General features: G+C 42.2%; 2 protein-coding genes and 1 pseudogene across 2 annotated transcripts; 1 reads left to right on the plus strand and 2 right to left on the minus strand.

Annotated features, from left to right (window-relative positions):
• Positions 1-1,239: 1,239 nt before the first annotated feature.
• LOC103702124 (reticulon-like protein B16) lies at positions 1,240-7,280 on the plus strand. The gene is made up of 6 exons (XM_008784422.3): positions 1,240-1,441; positions 1,617-1,783; positions 5,396-5,576; positions 5,718-5,859; positions 5,952-6,021; positions 6,886-7,280. The coding sequence occupies exons 2-6, from the start codon at positions 1,624-1,626 to the stop codon at positions 7,050-7,052; spliced, it is 720 nt and encodes a 239-aa protein (XP_008782644.1). The 5' UTR covers positions 1,240-1,441; positions 1,617-1,623; the 3' UTR covers positions 7,053-7,280.
• Positions 7,281-8,029: 749 nt separating this feature from the next.
• Positions 8,030-13,236, minus strand: LOC103702127 (macro domain-containing protein VPA0103-like). The gene is made up of 7 exons (XM_039124355.1): positions 12,927-13,236; positions 11,151-11,199; positions 10,975-11,077; positions 10,772-10,867; positions 10,561-10,635; positions 10,372-10,441; positions 8,030-8,324 (listed from the first exon to the last, which is right to left on the minus strand). The coding sequence occupies exons 1-7, from the start codon at positions 13,092-13,094 to the stop codon at positions 8,208-8,210; spliced, it is 678 nt and encodes a 225-aa protein (XP_038980283.1). The 5' UTR covers positions 13,095-13,236; the 3' UTR covers positions 8,030-8,207.
• A 9,712-nt stretch (positions 13,237-22,948) lies between these two features.
• LOC103702125 lies at positions 22,949-24,408 on the minus strand (annotated as a pseudogene).
• Positions 24,409-24,741: the final 333 nt, after the last annotated feature.

Here is a 24,741-nt window from a genome sequence, read left to right on the forward strand (position 1 = left end):
GGTCTTACATCGGTTATTCGTTTGGTAGATCTTGGGTACTTATACATATTCAAGTAACCCAAATAATACCTTCCGGCTAGCCATTTTGGATGAGGTCCTAGATTATTACAAGGGGTAGGTCTCGATTGATACTTAGTATGAGCCAGATTAGACTCGGCACCCTTATGGTAGATTTAGATTTGGAAATGGCATTTGCAAAAACTTTTATTATCAAGATGATCTAAACCCGATAGGTATATTCATTATTAATTCGTTATCAATGAAATTGCACATCCGGAAAAAAAATTGAATGTTTCAACACTTCTCTAATAATTTTGGTTACTCATTATAATTCCAAACTAAAAGCTAATTAAGTTGCGATACCAAGGTAAGCTAATAGAAACCATGAATGGAGAATTGGTGTATGTAACCTCCAGTTCCTCCATTAGGCTCCGATACGAGAAATGCCTGATGACCCTTAAATGTTAGACAAAACGGTTAACTAGGGTCTTTTGGTGATTGAGAGTGCGGATTCGAATGGAGGATTCAAGATTTTTCTTCTTACCTCCATAAGTACTTGGGGTCAAGACATCAAAATTAGACTAATTGAGAAGAGGAGGGAGGGAGAAGCATGTATATAGTCTAACACCGTTATCGTCATGCTTATTAAGCTGAGAAAAAGATAAAGGAGGAACTGTATCGAGGATAGAGGAAGAGAATTATGAGATCAAGCCGTAATCACACAACTTATTATCCAATTTCAGATTTATTAGTTTAAAAACTAATCGATTCAGAGAAGCTTTTAAGGATTCAAATAAATCATTGATTTAATCAATGCTTTTGATGCTGTACATAGAATAATATTATTTTCTTCAAATAAAACTGATTGGGCAGTCAATTGGGATTGCAAATTTAGTGGATTGATCATTCAATTGCCTCTGAATAGGTTAGAGTTGGAAATTAGAACCGATAAGAAAAATGCAATAAATGAGCCGAAAAAAAAAAGGAAATGATGCTAAGGCAAACAAAGTTCCCATAATTGTCTAATGCTATTTGATTAATGGATCACATCCGTCAATACTTTTCCAAAAGTTCGGTAGAAATAGAGATTGGAAACCGAGATTGCCATCACGAGAGCACAACCGTTCAAGCTTGGCCTTGCATGGCACGTGCCCGAAGCCAGATTTGACTCGACTCCAAAGCGCTCCGACCCAAATTCACGGACCGCAAGCCGTTTAAAGCACCGGGGAATGCTTCAACGAATAATTCCACTGTTCCACTTCCAGCGTCGAGGCCCTCAAGGCAGACTGGGCGACCAGGAAAATAGGAGAGTCATATATTCCATCTAAAGCTTCTTTCGATCGAAAAAGAAAAGGATTTTTAGGGTTCTTTTCTGGGGAGGAATCCCTCCAATTGTCTCCTGTCCCTCGCTGCAAAACGCTCTTAATAGATTCGCTCAAAGGTTAGTTCCCTCTCAGATACCTCTCCTTCTCTCATAATTGAAGCTAAAATTTTCCAATTTGGCTCGATTGCATCCAGAATTCCGTTACCGTTTTTGCTTTCTAGGATTTTCTCCCCTAGAAAGCAGCATGTTTCTTGTTTCCTCTTTTAATTTGGTCGGTATGGTTGGGGTTTAGGGTTTTGATGGATAGCAGTTCCCAGGATCTCTCAAATGGAGAGATTGGGGTAGATTCAAGGAAGGAGCGGTCTCTGGATCAGTGCGCTTCATCGGCGACCGCCGGTGGTGGGTATCGCTTGTTCGATCGCCAACGGTCGATTCACCAGATAATTGGGGGCGGCAAAGGTAATTCATTCCAGAATTTCATCACATGTTTGGATTTTTTTTTTTTTTTTTTTTGCGTGTCTTCGCGCGCGCGCGCGCCGGGGGGGGGGGGGGGGCATGAAGGTTGTTCTGAAGTAGGAAGTTAAGGAAATTATGTAGAGCGTGTTTGACACTTACAGAGGCGAGGGTCTTGAAGCTAATTGGTCTGTTCGACGCATGAAATGATGGTTCCTTGTTTCCTAGAAAACATTCTGACTGATGGGAACTGATGAATCTCTTAGGGTTATCAGATGCGGGAATCTAGATTTAAGTTCATTATGTTTACTGATAGCATGGGTTAACGCACGATCTGGGACACAGTTGATTCCTTGGTATTTTTGGTTCTGGACAGAACTATACAGACTTTTATGTAGGTGTGCATTTGGTCCCACATCGGCTATGCAGTGGACAGATCTTGGGTATTTATACTGAGCCAAGGAACCTAATCAACACTTTTTGGCTAGTCTGTTTGGGTGAGATCCTAGATTATTATCAATGATATCAGAGCGGACCTGGCACATGGCCTATTTGGACTAGGGGATATTGCAGCACTGATTTATTTAGTTGATCATAGGCTAATCATGGAGTTTATAATTGGATTTTGTGATTGGGTTTATGATATTTATGATTGGATTAGAATGAATTTGGACCTTAGCAGCGAGGATGCTAGGGTGCTAGTGTGGGTGTGTATTTAATCCCACATCAGCTATGCACTAGGTAAATCTTAGATAATTATATAGGCCAAGGAACCCAAAGAACATCTTTTGGCTAGATTTTTTGGGTGAGATTCTAGGTTGTTATAGATTCCTTGTTGGGTTGCAGGAATCATTCAGTTTAAACTCGCGTTGAAGAATGGCCTTCCAAAATCTGCTAGAGTTATGAAGTTGAATGGCTGGTTTCTTAGGCATGAGAGATGGAATGAAATGATTAAAATCATGGGGTTCTCCATTTTCTTGCCATCTTTTTTAGCCTCGTATATTTGGAGTTTGTTGAGTTTTCTCTCCTTATGCAATAGTGACTAAAAAATATGGATCAACCATATAATGTACTACCTACCTCTGGATTGCCTACCCTTCTTCTTGTGGTAATAGCATTGTGTTGTTTTCAAGAGTTTGCATCCGCTGTAGTCGATGTTTTGGAGCCAAAACTTGTTCAAAGTTTTCAAATCTATAACACTCATTTGCAAATAACAAATCCTCTAGCCACTTTTGAGGAAATTTCTAATATTAGTACAACTCTACTAAATCATCAAATTAGATGAAATAGCATTCGACAGTTTCTTTGTTGATTAAGTATTTAACAAATAGTTGTTGGATTAACTATCATTTGCAGAATGGTTAGTGTTTGCTTTTTGAAAGTCATGGCTCACAAGTCTATCCCTATGCCTCATAATTCTGTCCTTTTGTCCGATATTCGCAAGAGTTTATGGATACGCCAATTTCACGGTGTGAGTGGAAGTTATTACGCTATACTTATACAATAATAGAGGTCTCTTGAACACCAATTCATATTCCAGCTTTGCTTGCTAATTCCTTTCCTATGCAGAGCCAATATGCCTTGGAACCTGGCACCAATAAGATGGGTGGCATCAAGGTTGGTCGTACTACCCCAAACCAAGCAATTCGAAGCAGGCTGAACCCCTTACCAAAAGCCCTATTGGCTTGGGTAAACAGGCTGAACCCCTACCAAAAGCCCCCCTCCTGGTTTGAGAGAAGCTCAAGCCAGGTTATGCAATTAAATAGGCTGCCCCCTCGCATGCTGGATCACGATCGCCCCCCCTCCTGTCCTTGAAACCCTTTGAAACTCCTTCGGCCCCTTCGCCTCCTCCTCCAGCCTCTCTCTCTCTCCCCTCGTCTCCCTCTCCTCTGTGCAGACCCTTCGAAAAAATATCCTCGTCTCTCTCCATCGATGCCCTCCACCTTTCAGCCCTTCTCCCACTCTCCATCCTTTTCTGGCCACGGCTGTTGGACTTGGGAAATCGACTAGGATCGGTCCATGCCTTCAGGTGGGCACCCCCTCCCTCTCTCTCCCCCCCTCCCTCTCCTTCCTCTCCCCCCTCTCCTACCTCTTTGGCCCTCTCCTCTCTCTCTCTTTTAGTGGTTCCTGTACATTGTAGTTCAGTATGTTATGGACCGTATCATACTGTACCGATCGCTAGTTGACACACCTGTTGGTATTGGGTCTACCAGCCTTTGGTGGCATCAACTTTGGAGACTGTGATGAAACATTCTCAATTTTGAGAAACTAACTTGACATCTAAATTGGTGCAATGTAGATGGTTCCAGATTTAATAGGCTTCTCTACTGCATAAGATTATTGTATTGCAATGCATACTGATAGCTGATTAGTCATGCTTTCGAGCCATTTGAAACATAGATATTATAGTTAGCTCTTTGTTTGTGACTTTGGGTGGAAGGAGAAGACAGATCAACCAAGCCGGCAGAGATGATTCTACCAAAAGGATCAAAGCTAGATGAAGGAGATTTGTTTTTGAATTTTCAGGGGAGCTATGGAATTGCTTTAGTTTGCAAAAAATCCCTCCTCGCAGCCACCACTGGAGTTTTGCCTCCTAAAGTGAAGAGGGGGCTGTTGTTGGGAAAACTGATAGACCACAGCATTCTCTAGCACCATAGCTCAACTGTGACTGTTTGCAGTCAGTGCTGCTATCTCTAATGTAAATCCGTCAACTCTGGAGACCTTGCCGTTCTAATGAATGTCACATTCTCTGGCATATGCACAGGAATATTCTGACATATACAATGGCTACAATTTGTATGCCATTAAACGCCGTTCCTGGAAGTTAAAGCCTGATACATGCTTCCATAAACTACAACACTGATTTTCTGGATTGAACTAGTTAGATGACCAATTTGAAGACATTCACTTTGCCCTTTTGGATGCCCATTGCCAACATGGTTTGTTAGTTGTTATTTAAAATTGACACTATATATATATATATATATATATATATATATATATATTATTTTTTTTTTTTTTTGGGATATAAGAGTCTTGCGACCTGATGGAGGTCATGAACTTACAAACAGAAAGTCAGATAGAATGAGTGCAAAGCTTGATACTTGAACTGCCTTGATAAGGCTTGTAGTTAGATATGTTAATCTATGAACATTTAGTATGGTACCATACATTCCTCAAAAAAGTGTGACTTGATACATCTCAGGTTCTTTTTGAACTGTTTGTGATTTCTTATTAGTAATTATGCTGCATGAGGAATTATGAGCTTTTTGATGTAAACAATTTCAGAAGGCATGAAATTAGTGTGGATGGACTGACTCTAATTCCCTATATGGCATGGTTTCAAAATCTAAAATTTGTTATGAATTTAATACAGGTGAGGGGTTGGTTTCTAACTTAAATATCAATACAGTAGATCTGTTTGGTCCTATCTCTCTGGTATAATAATCTTTTAAATCATACTCTGTCTTAGCTTGAAAATGTCCCCGTGATGCGCTTACAAGGATTTCACTAGAGTTTTTTCATAGTTTTATAAACTTGTGTGGATTTTAAATAATTTATTTATTTTGTTACTGATTTGTTCCTTATGACATAACCTCTGATTGTTCCTTTTCTTAGCTGCCGATGTTATATTGTGGAAACGCCAATGGATTTCAGTTGGGGTCATTGTTGTTGCTACTGTGGCATGGCTTTTATTTGAGAGATCTGGACTGTCATTCCTGACAATCTGCTCAGACATATTGCTTCTTTTGATTGTGATTCAGTTTATTCGGGCTAACAGTGCTGTTTATTTAAATAAGTAAGCTGATTATTCCTTCTATATTTTATTTTGCCTGCCATCAGATCAACATGCTAACCGTCATGATTTCAGTTTTTTTTAATATTCTCTTTTATTGAGCTAAAGTTTTTGAGATGCTTCATGGTGAATATTTATGAGCAGACAACTTCAACCATTGCCAGAATTGGTTCTATCAGAAGAGATGGTTAATAACGCTGCTGCTTCATTTCGAGTTAAAGTGAACAATATGCTGATGATGGCGCATGATATTACTCTTGGCAAAGACTTCAGGCTCTTTTTTCAGGTCAGTGATGATCAACCCTTCGATATTTGGAGTCTAGATATTCTCTGTGCCATCAAACTTCAAGTCTTAGCAAAACATTCTATTTCTGACAGGTGGTGGTCTTCCTTTGGCTTTTGTCTGTTGTTGGTAGTTTCTTCTCATTTTTCACTCTTGCATATATAGGTATGTTCCTCTTTTACCTTGCCAGTTGAAATTGCTATATGACATGCTACAGTCATCATTCAGTGCTAAATTTAACACGAGTCGCCAAATAAACATCCACCCCCCCTCCCCCCCTCCTCTCTCTTTCTCTCTTCTTCTCCTGCATGTATCTGCATGCTCATGGGGCCCGTATGCTCTTTTCTTGAGAATTTATTCATTGCCTGCTCAAAAACTCGACATTTTTTTTTAACTTTTAATTTGGTCATGCACGCTGCAAGTTTCTTACTTTTTGATAAGTAATTGTTTCTTTAATGTATTCTAATCAAGCAGCACATCTCTATCTTATATGACAACAAAGTTGTGCATCTCATTCATGTTATCACTACCAAATGGAAGTCTACATTAGTTTCTTGCTTATGTGGATCAGTGAAACTTCAAGGTCATGGAATCAGACTAAGCACAAAAACCTTGATTAATGCATTTATGGATGTTTGGTTATTATGTAGGTAGGTTTTAGTGGAATGTTTAGTAATCAATGAATATGCTAGTGGTAGTTGATGGTTGAGCATTTGGGTTTCTCAAGACTTTGAACATACAACCAACAAACCTTAGTTCAGCTGGTTGGCATCCCTCTCCACTTGGGAGAGGTCCAGGGTTCAAAACTCAGGTGTTGGCAGTGGCACCGCATCAGGGTGTGGGTGTGTGTTTTTAGAGAGGAGGGGGGGGGGGGGGGGTTAATAAATTTGAACTGGCTTAAGATGTAAGCCTCACATACCCTTTCAGGCTTTCATGCACAAATCATTTCAGATGTTCTTGAAATTCTGTATTGAATTCTGAATTCCTTTACCCTTCATTGTGCTGAAATGAAATTGTCATGGATGACAGGGACCATTGTGTCGATCACAATACCAGCCTTGTACAATAAATACGATGTGCATGTGGATAAATGTGCTTGGTTGGTCCGCCAGAAATTTACCAAGCATTACAGGGTGGTGGATGAAAATGTGATACGTAGACTACCAAGACGCTTTTCCAAGAATAAAGATGCATAAATTCTCTGAAAGGAAAGATTATTTTGAGTGCAGAATTTGCTGCTTAACTACTGAACTAAGTTGTTTGAGGTTGCTGTGTATCCTGCTATGTAAATTATGTTAAATTACAGCAAGTGAGGCTGCAAGTTTTGTTCAAAGGCATCTTTGAAATTTGTTAACAATTTCATAACCCATTCAAATTCTCTGGGATTGACAAATAATGGGATCTGCACTTAAAGAGAGAACGCATAGGTGAATTCTTTGCGAAACCCTCTGGATGTTTTCATGAAGCCAATATTGAGAGACAGAGAGTATGCTCTCTTTTCATGAAGCCAATATTGAGAGACACAAAGTATGCTCTCTTGTGTATATTGCATGCTTCCGATGTATGACAACATTCAAATCCCTCTTCTTGAACATGTTAAAAAGTGCTTCACCTATAAAGTTTCAGGATATACAGATGGAAATGCCATCATTCAGAATGAAGCTTGAAGAGGATCTGAAACCCCCGAAGCGCTTGACATGCAGACCAGATCATGTTGGCGATCCACGTGTAAATTTTATTTCCAGAAACGCCTGTGACAGCTGCCAGTGAGGCATTGCAAGTTCATCATGCATACGTAACGCTTATCTTGTAGAAGCCAATTACTAGGAAGATATTCGGTACACCCTCCATGCTCAGGCCAGATGATCTTTTATTGATATGCATCCCCATTTTGGATGGAGGCCGGCGTTAAGCATCCCATGGCCTATATAAAGCAAAATTTGAAAACAGTACGTTACTGCTCCGCCAACAAATACACTTCCAACATGTGCCCACGCCGCTGACTGTCTATGATCAATACACAAGGAAAGCACGTTTATGAATCCTAGTAGCGTTTGATATATCTTGCAATATTTCCACGTCCCAAAAAGAAGCATGAAGCATACTGCTTCCTGCTGGTTTGGTCTGTTCTTCAGCTCACCACCTGGCCCTGTTTGGAAAACATCCCAACAAATCCACAGCAAAATCATGTTTGCATCTTTGAAGGTCAATTAAATCACAAGATACGAGTTACTAGGTTAATGACAAAGTCCTTCAACCACTAGGCCTCATACACACAACTACTGGTATCTAGGAGAAGTGGTTCTTCATGGTTTAACCTCAAGCCTACTCTCGCTTTGGATCTTGTATCTTCAAGGTTTGCAAGTATCAAGGAGAAGTGGTTCTTGCATGCAAAACTCCTCAAGTAGCTCACGAGCACTCTCGAGCCAAACCTTGTAAAGATCATCTGAAAATAAAACAAAATGCACCTGCAGCAAAATGATGCAAGTTATGTTCACATTCAATCAGCTGCATTTATGTATTTAGTATCATCTACTAGGACAAACAAGCGGTATCATTTCAATGCACCTTATTTGAAGTTGTTAAGATCAATAACAATAGACCCTTTTGCATTGCAACAAGGTCAGGAATGGTACAAACAAAAACTCGGAAGGGACAAAAAACACAGAAGGATGAGCAGAGTTTTACAACCAGCAGCAAGCCTTATTCCAACATTTTCAAGACCTGTCAACTTTGATATCATTTCTGGTCATGTCAGGTGACAAGAATATGTCAACTAAAAACACTTGATGGAGGAAAAACGAATGCATCAGTTCCTCACTGGTCCAAAAGAATTGTATGGTAGATCACCAACACGATTATCTGTAAGCTGGTCTTCCAAACTAGCTTCATTCATGAGGAGCTAGCAAGCAAGAAGTTTATCGACAGTAGGAATATTAATAAAAAGATGGTATCTAATACCAACTATTTATTGCTGATGATACTCACAGTTCAGGTTCCCTGACTAACTATACTTCCTTCTTGTAGTCACTTCTTATTGTTGTACCCTAGTTACTGAGTTCAAAGCAGCCTTCTGTCCTTGAGAAATTTAAGACATTTTTCATAAATTTCAGAACCTCTGCAATAAGTTCCTGTTAAGGTTTAAGAACTTGGCTTAGGTGATATTCTGGTGCATAAACCTGAATACGATTTCTTTTGCTGCTTAATCCACAAAGGAAGAGTGGAGATATCAGTAGAGGGAGATCTAAATGTAACCATCACTAGGCCAGAATAAGAAAGGTCATTGTCAGATCATTGAGAACTATGAGGGGTTTTCAAGATTTTCTTAGCTTTGCTTCTCGGACAATAGAAAGAAGATCCAACAGAGGAAACATAACACTTCCTGCTCTAAATCCTTAAAGTGTCTCCAGGTTTCTCATGGTCGAGTTTAGTAATAAAGGAAAGAGTGTTGGAACATCTACTCTTTCAAGTGACATGATCCTTTTCACATCTTCCAGAGGCATTATGCAGAACAGAAATCTCCTGACCATACTCTACAATCACAACTTCTCCAATCCTTCTTCATTTTTACTACGGTTTAAGAAAATCACAACACAAGCAAAAAAAAAAAAAAAATTGCCAACACAGAAAATTTTCTCACAAAAAGACTAATTTAGAATAAAAATGGCTTGATCAAATACTGAAGATCAAAATTGTCGTCCCATGTTTCAGATCGTTCGAATATGTTTAGTTGCACATAAATGCATATTAGAAAAAAAAAACCTAATGTCAAAAAGGAGTTCCTAGATGTTTATATAGCTTCCATAGGAACTCAGTTCATACAAGAGACTATCACCTATACAAATGTTACAAAGTTACCAACAGTGAGAATACCCATGGTAATAATACCAATGGAACATGCCTAAGTTGCAATGGAGTGCCCACACCGACGAGGATGGCAGCTGAATGAAGCTTATATGACAGTGGTAGAAGGGTAGGGTTAGGTAGCAACAGACAGGTGATGGTGCAAGCATGGTGCAGACCCATATTGAGGGAAAAAGAGAGGTCCATAGTGGTGGTAACATGGTAATTACTGTGGTATTATAAGGGTCATGAGTTCATACTAGTAGCTATTACAAAAATCTGCACAGGAAGAGTTTCTTTTTTTAATTATTATGAAACAAAATAAAAGGATGTGCATTTAGGATCCCAAATGACATTGTCCTATGAAATCTATGAATGTTTTCTTTCTGAGATTTGCTGCTTATTTGTCCTTATTTGACTTTAAGAATCACACTTATGGGTTTTGTCCATCCCGATAATGTATTATTAGATTACCCACCTCCTTAAAGCATGAGCATATATATCATATCCCAGGTCATTGATTGGAAGGCTATACTCTTTCCGGTCATGAAGCGAAAAATGATAATTAATGAACTTTGGAAATATGGATGTCAAAATGATTATTTGCAATGAAAACAAATATAAATTAGAAAATATGATGCTGTACCAGGAAAGGTTACAAACATATGTTACCTCTTTGAAGTCACCTGAGAACTCTTTTGCTGTAGATACAGCTATTCTGGAAGCTTCTTTGTAAGGATATCTGTGAAAAAGGTGTGCAAGAGAAACTGAAGCCACAACGTTGGAAGAAATGAAAATATGATGTTAGAAATGATCAATTACAATTTCTCAAGCAATATATGAAGCTTAGTCACTATATACCCATAAACACCGCATGATATGGCTGGAAAAGCAATATACTGAATGTTGTTCTCTTTAGCACACCTCAAGCTGTTTCTGCAATCAGAAAAAAGAAACAAAGCTTGTCGAACTTACTATGATGTCCTCCACATATCATCTCATGTTTGGACCTAAGAAGAAGTGACAGGACGAAAGAGGGGGGGGGGGGGGAGCTTGGGGTATGGAGGTTTACCTGTATGCATTCCCCAACGAAACCTCAGGCTGCTTGTCAACATCATAAATGGGGCCAACAGTGTGTATTACATGAGACACAGGAAGCCGAAAAGCTCTGCACAATTTCAATGACTTAATATACTACGTGATCCTTGCGACAAGTACCTATATAGGATTAGAATGCCCCAAGAAAATAATTAAAGTCTAATTAGAGATACTTACGGCGTTATTCTAGCTTCACCAGTGGGACAGCGAACTCCATGCCGGACCTCTGGAACTTTTGAACATGCCTCTCGAAGTTCTGGGCCAGCAGCTCTATGTATGACTGAGACAGGGGATAGCAAGCTCAGAAAAAATAACTTAATAATGTTTAAGAAGAGAAAATTCTGATCAGTTACCTCCATCAACACCACCGCCTCCAAGCATTTGTTCATTAGCTGCATTTACCTGCAAAACAAGTTCCATTACCATCTGTCATGGCAACCCGCTCAGAACAAGGGGGGAGGCAACAAATGTGGAAGTAATAAAGTAAATGATAATGCCATTTCTACCGCTAAAGAAGTGAAGGGAAGTCCTTTAACATCCAACATGAAATTACAGCACTACTATCACCAAATTAAGGTGGATTTTGAGATTTCATGCAGTGCAAGCGAATCAGGTAGATCTATTATGTGCCTCTGCATCTTACTTTATCTTTCTGATGCTTTAGACAGCTGGTACCAACTTAGTTCACTGATAAGAAGACTCAAACCTCCTCTGAATTGTTTAATAGAATAAACTGACTTGTATCACTGGTTCTCTGTAGACCACAATAGTTTTCATGCCAATATATGATTTATGTGTAAACAATCTGCCTCTACTATATATACATATAGATATATATAGATACATAGTAATATATATAGATACATAGAAATACACACACACACACATACATACATACACATGTGTGTGTGTGTATATATATATATATATGTATGTATGTATGTATATGTATGCACATACATGCACATACTATGCACATACATGCACATACTATGCACATACCATGCACATACTATGCACATACATGCACGTACTATGTACATGTACATACATACATATATATATATATAGATAGCACACATGCACGTGCCCCCCCCATATATATATAGATAGATAGCACACATGCGCGCATGCACGTTATATATATATATATATATATATATATATATATATATATATATATATATATATATATATATATATATATATATAACGTGCATGCGTGATAGATAGATAGATAGATAGCACACATGCGCGCGTCCCCCCCCCCCCCAACACACACACACACACACACACATATATGTGTGTGTATGTATATGCATGTATGTATGCAAGGAGTTCAAATGCAATGCTTAACTTCAATGAACATGCACAGTTACATCCATACTAGGATGGCTGAATGTTAATAGCCATCGAGTAAAATTTTAGTACTTACCAATGCAATACCATCTGTATATTTGTTAGGTTGATTAGCTTTAAAAACCACATATATCGTCATCTTGAGTCATTAATCAAGTCTGTTAAATAACATGCAGGTCTGGCTTTGAACTCATCAGTCATCAATGTGCATAGATTTGGTTAGGTCAACATCAACACATGTGATATTAAGAGCATTGCCCCAGTTTTGGCCTCTAATTTATAGATTTGGAACATAATGCTTGTTAAGAAACAATTTATGAACTATTCTGTTTCATCATTGTCATATCTTAATATCATGACTCAACGCGAATAACACAACCCTTTGACACCACCAGCTTCGAATCAATTTCTCGTTTCACTGAGAATCTGAGGAGACCAAATAAACAAACTAACATAAGTGTCCACTGAAATGCCCGCCACACTGAACTGGTACCTACCTTAGAGCGGGGCAGGAAAACACATACCTAATCATCAATATTAACCAGCTTCTAACACGTTCACCAAGAAAAATCGGGCGCTTTTAATTATTAAAACAGCTGATTCTTGATTTTGGAAAAGAAAGAGCTAAAGAAGAAACTTAGCGAAATTTTGGAGAGCTCGGGCAGTCATCGTTAGATCAAGAAGCAATTTCTACTCGATACGAGACAATTTACCAAAAATCTCAATTCCAACCACTACAGACCAAAGAGAGAAGGGTTTCCCGAGCTCACGATCGCGTCGGTCGATCCGTCGACGAACCACGTGGTGATATCCCCCTTCTGGAGCTTGAGGACGCTCGACGGAGAAAGCCCGAAGCAGTCGCCCCCTCCCAGCCCACCGCCCGCGGCGGTCGAAACCCTATCCCTGGTTCCTCCGGCGGCAGCGGCGGCGTCTTCCATCCGGGCGGCGATCAGAGATGTTCTTCGGGTTTTGAGGGATCGACGCTCTCTAGGGCGAATGGTTTCGGGAGGCTTCGACGGCTTCGGCCCGGGAGAGCTCCGAGGATTCGACGCCCTTGCAAAACAACAGTAAAAAGTAACTGATCATGTCCGTACGTCAAACTAAGAAGCGCAGTGGTGGAGCGCGTTATGTCGCTGTCTGATCACCGTTGGATTATGATAATTTGTATGAGGAGCCATATCAGCGTCCAATTGGTGCACCCCAGATCGCATTTGGCTCGAGGAGGAGAACGGAAAAAAAGTGCCAATACAAATGCCTCGTATTTGGTTGGTTAGAGAATTGAAACGAAGAAAATGAAAAAATAGTTTTTACATTTCTCATCTCTCATACGAAATAGAAATTTTTGTGAGATGGAAAAAACTCTTTTTTTCATAGTTTGAGAATCAAGATATATATTTTTTTCCAAAAAATACCTTTAAACACTAGTAAGGTGCGTTGTTTTTTTACTTTTCTTGTAATCGGTTATTAAGGATATAAAATATATTTTAATTTTTTTTAAAAAAAAATATCTGTAACTAAATTTTTTATCCCACTTTTGTATGATCGATCAAATATGCCAAAATCATTTTTTCATATATAATATATTCAAATATTAATTTTTCCAAAAAATATATTTTAATAATATATTTTTTTTTTCTGCGGACCAAATAGGTTTTAAATGTCTTTTTGACTGCTTCAGTGACTTGACCGAAAAAACACCCATAGCTGGAAGACATCAAGTTGCATAGGAGCAAGAAAATATGCTCAATGTTGTGCTTGGATGCATTCTTGCAAGGATGGTTTGCTCATCTACTTCTTTCTTTGTAAATGATTGTCATCCGCCAAGTGCAAGCAGCACCAATGATAAAGTTATGAGGTATTGAAATGTGCCGATCTGTTTGTGCCACTATATGAAATAGAATTTCTGGGAAAAATATGGACAGGGCCATATACCATGTACAGGATTAGCATCTTTTGATGGTTGATCTATTTGTGTTAGGTAATTGGAGTGAATTTCTTAAATTTATTTTAAGAAGGGTGAGCCTTAAATCAGGTATTTGTACAATAAAGATATTAAACCGTGAAGGAGGAGCAACTTGGCAAGTTCAGAGTTCTGGTTAACACTTTATTTCTTTATTTATTTTTTAAACATTTGCTGTGTAAACAAAGCTTAATTGCATTTCGGTATCTTTGTCATTTCGGTCAACTATAAGATAATAGAACAAGATTTTATCACACACGAATCTAGTCCAAACATTTGATTCCGACAATCATGATGACCCTTTGTCCTTCTCTTCAAAAAAAAAAAAAAAATCATGATGACCCTTTTAAATTAGTTGGCAACTCTTTGGCTCAATAAGAAGCAAATTTGGTGCAATGTTATTAAGGCCATTCTTATCTCAAGAATGTCTTTGCTTCAGCCATACATTACCTACCAATTTCCCTTGCATGGAATAATTTAGCTAAACTTTTTACTTTTTAGTTTTTTGAAATTTAGGATGAAGCCTGAGAAAAATCAAGATGAGAGCGGAACTCAAACTCAAGTTATTGGTACCAACTCCTCAATGATTTTAACAATTACATTGGTTTAGTCAGATAAATGTGACCCTGTTTAATATAAAAGGAATTGATAACAAGGGGAAGAGAAGGGCATCCCTTATTGTCCAGATACAGGGAATTTCTTCACGCAAAGCTATATGACTGATGGGGACATCAGCTAGGTCCCCATTTTATTTGCATATTTGCTTATTGTTATTTCTGGGTTTATTTGTGTTTTAGGATTTATTTGTAGTTTATTTCATTCTGGGCTTATTTGCATTTTAGGGCTTATTTGTGGGGAATTATTTTATGTAAAGGGTTTATTTTAATTGTTCTTATGGGGCCCTATTTAAAGGGAACTTTTATGTTGATTAGGGTTTTAATGAAGAATTAAACATTTTCTCTCCACCTATTCTCCTCCTCTCTTCTTCTCTCCTCCTCTTCTCCTCCTCCTCCTCTTTCTCTTCTCCCTCTTCTTCTGTTCTGATTTACAATCCCGCTGAAGTTCTTCCTCCAGATTTGGTCCGGCATTAACTTGGTATCAGAGCAAGAGGCTTTGCCCCTGCTGCCAAAGTCCGATCCAGATCGTCCGAGCCTTCCTGTGAAATAGAGAAGACTGTGTTGGGCACTTCCATCTCCCAGCTACTTCTTCCAAACCGAGAGCCAAAAAAAAAAAAAAAGGAATCTTCCCCGTGGCCGAGCAGTTCCACCGTGCCCCTCCCTGCCGCAACCACCTCTTTCCATCAGATCCTCCGGAACCCTCCCTGCAGCGCCGCCTCTGGCCCTCCACCAGAGCCTGCAACTGACGCCACCACCACCGGTGTATGGCCGAGCGTCGCCGGATTCCCGGATTCCCGTGGCCGCACGAATACTACGCTGTACGTCGACCACGGACACCGGAGCGCGTCGAAGGGCCACGTGTGACTCCCGCTGCCGGAAAGAGGAAGAGCGTCGCCGACCTCTTTTCGACCTTGTCCCTCGGCACTGTTGACGCACCCGCCGACCACCGCGCACAAGGAAATCCCGGCCGCCACCACGACCAGCCGCCGCCTGTCGCCGCCGACAACGGAGCCACCGTCACCGTTCCGTTCGGCCGTTCCGCAACCACCGCCGAAGCGGCCGGAACGCCCTCCCGAATTGATCGGGAGGTTGAAGAAGGAGTTACGGTAAAGGGTCGGTTCTAAACCCGTTACCCCAACCCGATAACTCGGGTCTCCCAAAAGAAAAAAAAAAATCCCGTAGGATCACGTGACCTGCACGTGTTTCCAAAAAAAAAAAAAAAAACTAAAAACTAACCTCTGTGTCTGTCGAACGGAAACCCTAGGGTTTCCGCCGCCGACGCCATTGCCGCCGCCCCTGCCGTGCCTCTCTGCCGCCGACGTCTTCTCTTCCGTCAACCGAGCCGCGCCGCCCTTGTGTCCGTGCCGTTCGGGCCTCACTCCGCCTTCGCCGCCTCCGCTCGTGCCGCCTCTTGCCGCCGCCGAGATCCGCCTTCTCCCGAGCCCCGTTTTCTCCCTCCCGCGCCGCCTCGCCGTTGCCGTCCCCGCCGCTCCCGCGACCGCCTGAGTGCCACCACCGCCGCCGCCTATCTCTCCTTGCTTCACCGCTGTCCCTCCGCTCGCACGCCGCAAAACCACCGCTTCCACCAACATTTCACCGCCTCTTCCCCACCGAGCCGCGCCGCCTCCCCATCGCCGTCGCACGCCACCGCAGCTCCGTCCCGCCTCCTTACCACTGCCGACCGCCGCCTGCAGTTTCCCCCTTCCGCCGAGAAGCACCGAGCCCCTTCCCCTAACTCCACTTTTTCCCCACCCCTGTTGCAGTCATCCAACTCCAAGCCACCATCGTGGGCTTCTTTGGCCCGCCTTCCACCAAACCCTTCCTTCTGGCCCTGTTGCCACTTGTCCAGCAGGCCACCAGCCCAGTCCGTCTCTACGGCCCGACTCTGTCCATCAGCCCAAGGCCCTTGGCCGCAGGCCCTGTTTCAGGCCCAAACCAGAGTATTCTTCAGCCCATTTCAACAGCCCAGGGAGCCTTGTGCTGTAGATGCAGGTCCATAACTCCAGCTAGCTCTGCCCGGCGCCAACTTCGTGTTCGAGACTCCACGAGCAGACGATTCTGGTCAACTGCATTCACCACACGTAATAGGTTCTTCCTCCTTTGGGCTTGCTTATCTAAATATGTTCTAGTTCTCTTGCATGACAGCCCTATTTGGAAACTTATTTTCTTGTCAAACTGCAAAACCTAGAACATTTTCCACCACACCCGTCCTACCTACCAATTAAATCTAAATATTAAATTAGCACACCTTAGTGTCAGGACATCATCAACATCCATAGATCAGATTACTTTCGGACTTTGAATGACTGTAAAACGTGTTTGCAACCTAACTTCTTATAGTGACTAATTTTCTACTTTAATTCTGAAATAACCAAAGTACAAATTAGTAACATTTAATTTTAAGTTACTTTTATGAAAAGTTGCTGATTTCCGAATTCATAGTAGGTTGCATTAGTGGGTTGCATCAGTAGGTTGTCCTGCATCACATTTGGACAATTAGGGTTCATTAGTAGCATTGCATATCATATCACCAACTAGAGTAGTTCCTGTATGCCCACCCGTAGTGGTAGAGAGTACCTCCTCACTGACTCTCAGACCCCTTTATCCACCATGGACCCCAGAGTTATACAAGATATTCTGGAACAATTAGCTGCAATACGAGCTGATCAAGACGAATTCAAACGTGAGATCCGTGCTCTAGTACAACACCCTAGGACTCCGGAACCATCATCCCCAATCGCAGCTTATCCCGAGTTTGGTTTGACCACACCGCCGGTAGCTTTTCCCCATCCCCCTAGGAACCAACATCATCCTGATCACCAGCGCGATCTTGACGAGCGACTACTTCGTACCGTGCGAGTAGAAGCCCCCACATTTGCTGGTCAATTAGAGCCGAGCGTGTACCTTGATTGGAGAGCAGCCATGGATAATTATTTTGAGTGGTACGATATGACTGATGATAGAAGAGTACGGTTTGCCAAAATGAAGCTTATTGGGCAAGCTCACTGGTACTGGCATAACGTTGAACATCGGCGTGAGACCCAAAGGCTTCCACGCATCACCACTTGGGAGGATATGAAAGAAAAACTGAATGAGAAGTATCTGCCATTCTCTTACCGACAACGCCTTATGGATAGGTGGCAGAAACTAACTCAAGAAACTTCAACTGTTGCCGATTACATTGCACGATTTGAGGAGTTTCACATGAGGTGCGGTGTAATCGAAGAGGAGACTGTTACTCTTTCTAGGTTTCGAGCAGGACTCCGCGAGGAGATCTAGAAAGAATTGATCCTCCGAGAGATTACTACCCTTGGCCAGGTATACCAATTGGCTCAAGATGTGGATAGTTTTTTACGAGTCCCTGTGGTGAGACGTACCGACTCTCGGTTCTTACCCCCAGGAGCCCGACCTAATCAAAGCCATCTTCCACAACCCAGACCACTCTCCAACCATCCTACCCAGCCCGATTCTAGCCAAACACCGACTAGGACGTTCCCGGTGCCTGCTCAAAGTACATCAACTGATAAAGGAAAAGGCATATTAGGGTCCAACCCGCCCTTAAGAAACCAAACCCAGTGTTTCAGGTGCCAAAAGTTTGGCCATATTGCGTCCCAATGTAACGCCAAGACCTATTTAATGACTGAATTGGAAGCAGGAACCCAGGATACTGAATGTGTCGAAGAAGTCTATGAACCAAACATTGAGGATTTTGTAGATGACTTTGGAGATGAAAAGACCGGGTTAGAGTTTGTTCAGACTGAATACCAAAATGAGCCCACTGATAGGAATGACCAAAACCATCGGCTCCATGTGGTTAGGTGCACACTAGCCCAAACAAAAACCGAACAAGACTGGCGAAGAACCTCCCTATTTTATACACTTATTAAGATCAATGGTAAAACATGCAAAATCTTATTTGATAGCGGGAGTTGCATTAATGCCATTGCGTCTGGAGTTGTTTCTCGCCTTGGCCTGAAATCTACCCCTCATCCTAATCCATATAAAGTAGCCTGGGTAGATAAGACGTCCATTTCGGTTTCAGAAAGATGCCTTGTCCCGATTCAATTCCTATCTTATAAAGACGAGATTTGGTGCGACTGCCTTCCGATGGACGTAGGTCAAGTCATTCTAGGAAGACCTTGGTTATACGATAGGGACGTCACACTTCATGGTCGGTCAAATTCGTGTAGTTTTATGTTCCAGGGTCGGAAAATTATACTGAATTCATTGCCTCCTAAAGAGCCCAGCCCTGAGAAGAAGGGTGCTACACCACAAAAAGATGAGTCACTTCACATCATTACTTCGAAAGAGGTAATGAAAGATATCGAAAGCCATTCACCTGTGTTCGCCCTTGTGGCTAGAGTTATCAATGTGGAGTCAAATGCCGAACATCCGGCCGCCGTAGTTCCTCTGTTGGAGGAGTTTCACTCTGTCTTCCCCACTGATCTTCCAGAGGCACTCCCTCCAATGCGTGATATCCAGCACGTAATTGATCTCATTCCTGGAGCGTCACTGCCAAATCTTCCCCACCATAGACTCAATCCAAACGAGCACACTGAACTGAAACGCCAAGTTGACGAACTAGTCACTCGAGGGTATATTCGTGAGAGTTTGAGTCCCTGTGCTGTACCTGCACTCCTCACTCCCAAGAAAGATGGCTCTTGGAGGATGTGCGTCGATAGCCGTGCTATCAATAAAATCACGGTTAAGTATCGTTTTCCCATTCCTAGGCTGGATGACCTTTTAGACTATATGTCTGGTGCTACAGTTTTTTCCAAGATCGACCTAAAGAGTGGGTACCACCAGATTCGGATTCGTCCTGGGGATGAATGGAAAACTGCATTCAAAACCAAAGATGGACTCTATGAATGGTTAGTAATGCCTTTCGGATTAACAAATGCTCCAAGTATTTTTATGAGGGTGATGACACAGATCTTTCGACCTTTCTTGAACAAATTTATCGTTGTATACTTTGATGACATCCTCATTTATAGTCAAACTCAAGAGCTCCATCTCTCACACCTAAGGCAGGTTTGTGAAGTCCTGCGGAAAGAAAGCTTCTTTGCAAACCCTAAGAAGTGTGCCTTCCTGACTGATCACGTCACTTTCTTAGGATTCATAGTGTCTTCCAAGGGTATCTCCGCTGATCCAGAAAAAGTAAGCGCGATAGTCGATTGGCCTGAGCCCAAGACCTTAACAGAAGTACGTAGTTTTCATGGTCTGGCTACTTTCTATCGTCGCTTCATTAAAAATTTTAGTTCAATAATGTCTCCCATCACAGATTGTATGAAGAAAGGAGACTTTATCTGGACTAAGTCGGCATCTCAAGCATTTAAAGATATTAAGCATAGGATGACCGAAGCACCTGTCTTGCGCCTCCCCGATTTCACTAAGGTATTCGAGGTCGCATGTGATGCCTCTGGCGTTGGCATAGGTGGTGTGTTAAGCCAAGAAGGTCACCCTGTCGCGTTCTTTAGCGAAAAGTTAAGTGATGGCAGGTTGCGTTATTCCACCTATGATAAGGAATTCTATGCGGTAGTGCAAACTTTGCGACATTGGCGACACTATTTGCTACCGCAAGAATTTGTTCTGTATTCAGACCATGAGGCTTTAAAGTATCTCAATTCTCAAAAGAAATTAAACCTTCGACATGGCCGATGGATTGAGTTTCTACAAGCATATACTTTTGTGCTGAAACATAAAGCTGGAGTTGAGAATAAGGCTGCTGATGCGCTCAGTCGACGGATCTTCCTCCTATCCATGATGAGCACTGAAGTAATTGGTTTTGAAAGGATCAGGGAACAATATACGACCTGTCCCGATTTTAGTAATGTATACCTGACCTTACGAGATAGAGTAGAGAGAGAGTACGATGATTTCTTTTTATACGATGATTATCTCTTTCGCTCCGACCGTTTGTGTATTCCTCGAACTTCTTTGAGAGATTTTCTAGTATGGGAAGTACACGCTGGAGGACTGTCTGGGCATTTCGGGAGAGACAAAACCATTGAGATGGTGGAAAGACGTTTCTTCTGGCCGAGTCTCAAGAGAGACGTGGCCAAGATCGTCGCTCAGTGCCGCACATGTCAATTAGCCAAACAACGTAAACAGAACACTGGGCTTTACACTCCACTACCTGTTCCTGATTGTCCGTGGCAAGATGTTAGCATGGATTTTGTGTTAGGGCTTCCACGTACCTCGACCAAACACGATTCCATTTTTGTAGTAGTGGACCGATTCTCTAAAATGGCTCATTTTCTCCCATGTTCTAAGACTTCTGATGCTTCTAGGATTGCGAAACTCTATTTTGACGAAGTCGTTAGACTCCATGGTCTTTCTAAATCTATTGTGTCCGATAGGGATGTTAAATTTATGAGCTATTTTTGGAAAACTCTTTGGCACATGATGGGTACCAAATTAAAATTTTTCTCTGCCTATCATCCCCAAACTGATGGCCAGACCGAAGTTGTCAACCGAAGTCTAGGGAGTCTTCTCATATGTCTAGTAGGTGAGCATACTAGGACTTGGGATCTCGTGTTACCAACTGCCGAGTTTGCATATAATAGTTCGGTCAATAGGACCATAGGCATGAGTCCTTTTGAAGTGGTGAATGGCTATAAACCTAGGCAACCCATAGACTTGATTCCCATGTCTCATCAACATAGAGTCTCTGAGTCTGCACAATCATTTGCTTCACACCTGCATTCATTGCATCAGGAGATCAGCAAACTTATTCACTCTAATAACTTAAAATATAAATCTTTTGCTGATTTGCACCGACGTTATAAAGAATTAAATGTAGGTGATTCAGTCATGGTAAGAATTAGACCTGAACGACTTCCTTCGGAAACGTTCAAAAAGTTGCAATCTCGTAGTGCGGGACCGTTCAAAGTCCTAAAGAAAATTAGTTCGAATGTGTATGTTGTCGATCTTCCTGAAGACTATGGGATTAGTGCGACATTTAATATTGAAGATTTAGTCCCATACAAGAAATCAACATTCATTCCTTCTGACCCTTTTGTTGATACATCCACTGTTGTTGATCACCCTGCTCTAGCACCTGCTAGTGAGCCTCCACCTCCACAGTTTCATGCATGCAGAAAACACATAGAACATATATTAGATGAGCAGGTTATATCTACCAGGAGAGGAAGCTACCAACGTTACCTTGTTTGGTGGAAAGGTCGACCCGAATCAGATGTGTCGTGGATTTCGCGAGCTGAGTTGCAGCGCCTTGACCCGGATCTTCTGGAGCAGTACGACAGCCGACCCGATTTACACTCGACGGGGTCGAGTTTTTCTCACCCGGGAGGAGTTGATGGGGACATCAGCTAGGTCCCCATTTTATTTGCATATTTGCTTATTGTTATTTCTGGGTTTATTTGTGTTTTAGGATTTATTTGTGGTTTATTTCATTCTGGGCTTATTTGCATTTTAGGGCTTATTTGTGGGGAATTATTTTATGTAAGGGGTTTATTTTAATTGTTCTTATGGGGCCCTATTTAAAGGGAACTTTTATGTTGATTAGGGTTTTAATGAAGAATTAAACATTTTCTCTCCACCTATTCTCCTCCTCTCTTCTTCTCTCCTCCTCTTCTCCTCCTCCTCCTCTTTCTCTTCTCCCTCTTCTTCTGTTCTGATTTACAATCCCGCTGAAGTTCTTCCTCCAGATTTGGTCCGGCATCAATGACCTTAAAAAATGGAGTTTTGGATTGTTTGAGGATAAAACATTAATATAAACCTTATGTTTGATCGTACTTATTTCACATGATTTTAAAAGAATGTGGTGCTTAATTAGATCCCTCTCAACCCTACGTTGAAAAAACTAAATCACCAAGCCGTTCGCAGCTAGCCATATTTGGATGTATAGGTAAAACTAAAAGCGACCTGCTAGTTTCCCTAAACCCTGTCACTGCATCTTGCTTGGAGGGCAAAAGGCTTGGTAGACTCATATCCAACTCAGACCTCCCAGATTTCACACCAACATAAATCTGAAATTTGTGCCCCTTGATTTATGAATCATAAATTTCAGACATGATCATCACCTAACCAGAAGACCAAACTTGAACGAACCCATTGTGCAAACGGGTCAGGTTAAGGCTCAGATCTTTTTCCTTGAAGCCAAATAGACTCATCATTCATCAAACTCGGCTTATGGTCCTAGTCGCAAGGTCCATAGAAAATAAAAATAATAACATAATAATAAAACAAGCTATTGGTGCAAATAACATATTTCTTATTCTTATTATAGAACCATCGGTTACAAATATTATGTTTGAAATAAGACAAAACAAACATCGATCATACTTCCCTGTACTTTATATATATACCAACCTCCACACAATCACATCCTGTGTGGAGGATTCCTACGGTATACACCCAAGGCCTTGATTTCCTAATTTCACCACAAGGCATTCAATCTAAATTGCCAACAAGGAACAAACCCAACCCCTATTTGTCTAGTACATTTACTACTTGGGCCTTCTCAGCGGGTGCTAATTAATAAAGCTACCTCAGCTTTCAACTAGGCCCAAACACTCCCTCAAGAGTCAAGAGAGGCTTCCCTCCCTGACCCCAAACCCTTAAAGACCCATAAGAACGGCGAGGCCTAGAATTGGCCTCCCTCGAAGGTCTGGCCGAACTGCCAGCCGGCCGGCGCGACATCGTTGCTGGTGACAGTCCTTCCGTCGCTGGTGGTGACCTGGAAGGAGAGGCTCTGACCGTCGAGGTATGCATTGCTCTGCCAGTTCTGGCCCCAGTTTTGCGACATGGCCTGCCACCCGGTCTTCGACCCCTTGATCGACACCGCATGCACGTCGCCGGACCCGGCGACATTGGTGATGAGCACCAAGTTGAAGTAGGAGTGGCCATTGATGGTGAACCTTATCCCTCCCTTCTTCACACAGGGGACCCTGCAAGATATCAAGTAGTAGTAGTTCATAAGGATCACGCGCGCGGCTCATTGAAAGTCCCTGCGTAGACTTGGAGACATGACTCTTTGGAAGACTGGTTACGCAATGCTCACCGGCGGAAGGAGACGGGGACGATGCCGGCCCGGTATTGGGCAATTTGGAGGAAGGCAGGCTCGGCGAGGTCGAAGTGCTGCAGGGGGGGGTTGCACCACCCACCGTTGTCGTTGGGGAGGGCGTTGTTGGGGGGACAGAAGTTGGTGGCGGTGACGATGATGGAGCCCGGGAGGCACCACCGGCTGTCATCAGCGCACCGCATCTCGTAGCACGCGCCGCAGCTGAGCCCGTTGTTGAAGAGAGCGGTGCTGAGGGCCGCAGTGTTGGTCCCATAGCCCTGGCCGTAGAGGTTGCCATACCCGCAAGCTCCTCCTGCAACATCCAAGCCAATTTGTACCAATGAGAAGAAGTTGGCGAGGCGAGGTCGACCTAACGCAGTACGACAAGTCCGGCATTTAGTTCAAATTAACTCACCCATCGTGCCGGAGGCATCGCCACCGCCGTAGAATGTGGCGTGTGCCGTCTGCCATCCGGAGTCGCCGAAGGCTTGCGATGCAAAGAAGCACAAGGAAGAGAAGAAGAAGAAGGAGGAGAGGACAGTACTGGAGAAGGAGCACTTTGGGGATGCCATTGGAGAGGACTACAAGGGAATGCGGGAGAGGAAAAGTTTGTGGTGTTTGCTGCTTGGTTAGTGAAGGTAAGGGAGGGGAAGCGAGGCCTTTATGTAGAGGAGGAGATGGGGTTGATGGCCTCTCCTTCTTTGTATAAAGAGACAAAGTTGGTTGCCTCTCACGTTGGCCCCGGGTAAAGCCTTGAAACGCATTGCACCGATCCTAGAAATCAAAGCGCACATGCAAATGTTCCGGGTGAAGTACAAATGCTGGGCCCTTCACGCACATGCACCGTCTCCCAGTCTGAGTCCAATTTTCCACCGTTCTTTTAAGTATGAGATTGATATATGTGCATGCATAATCCTACCTAAATATATGGATGTAGAAGAGGCATGCATGTATGTTCCAAAAAAGTAATATCACTTTCAGCC

This window comes from Phoenix dactylifera, chromosome 3 (assembly GCF_009389715.1).
Source record: "Phoenix dactylifera cultivar Barhee BC4 chromosome 3, palm_55x_up_171113_PBpolish2nd_filt_p, whole genome shotgun sequence".
Lineage (NCBI taxonomy): Eukaryota > Viridiplantae > Streptophyta > Magnoliopsida > Arecales > Arecaceae > Phoenix > Phoenix dactylifera.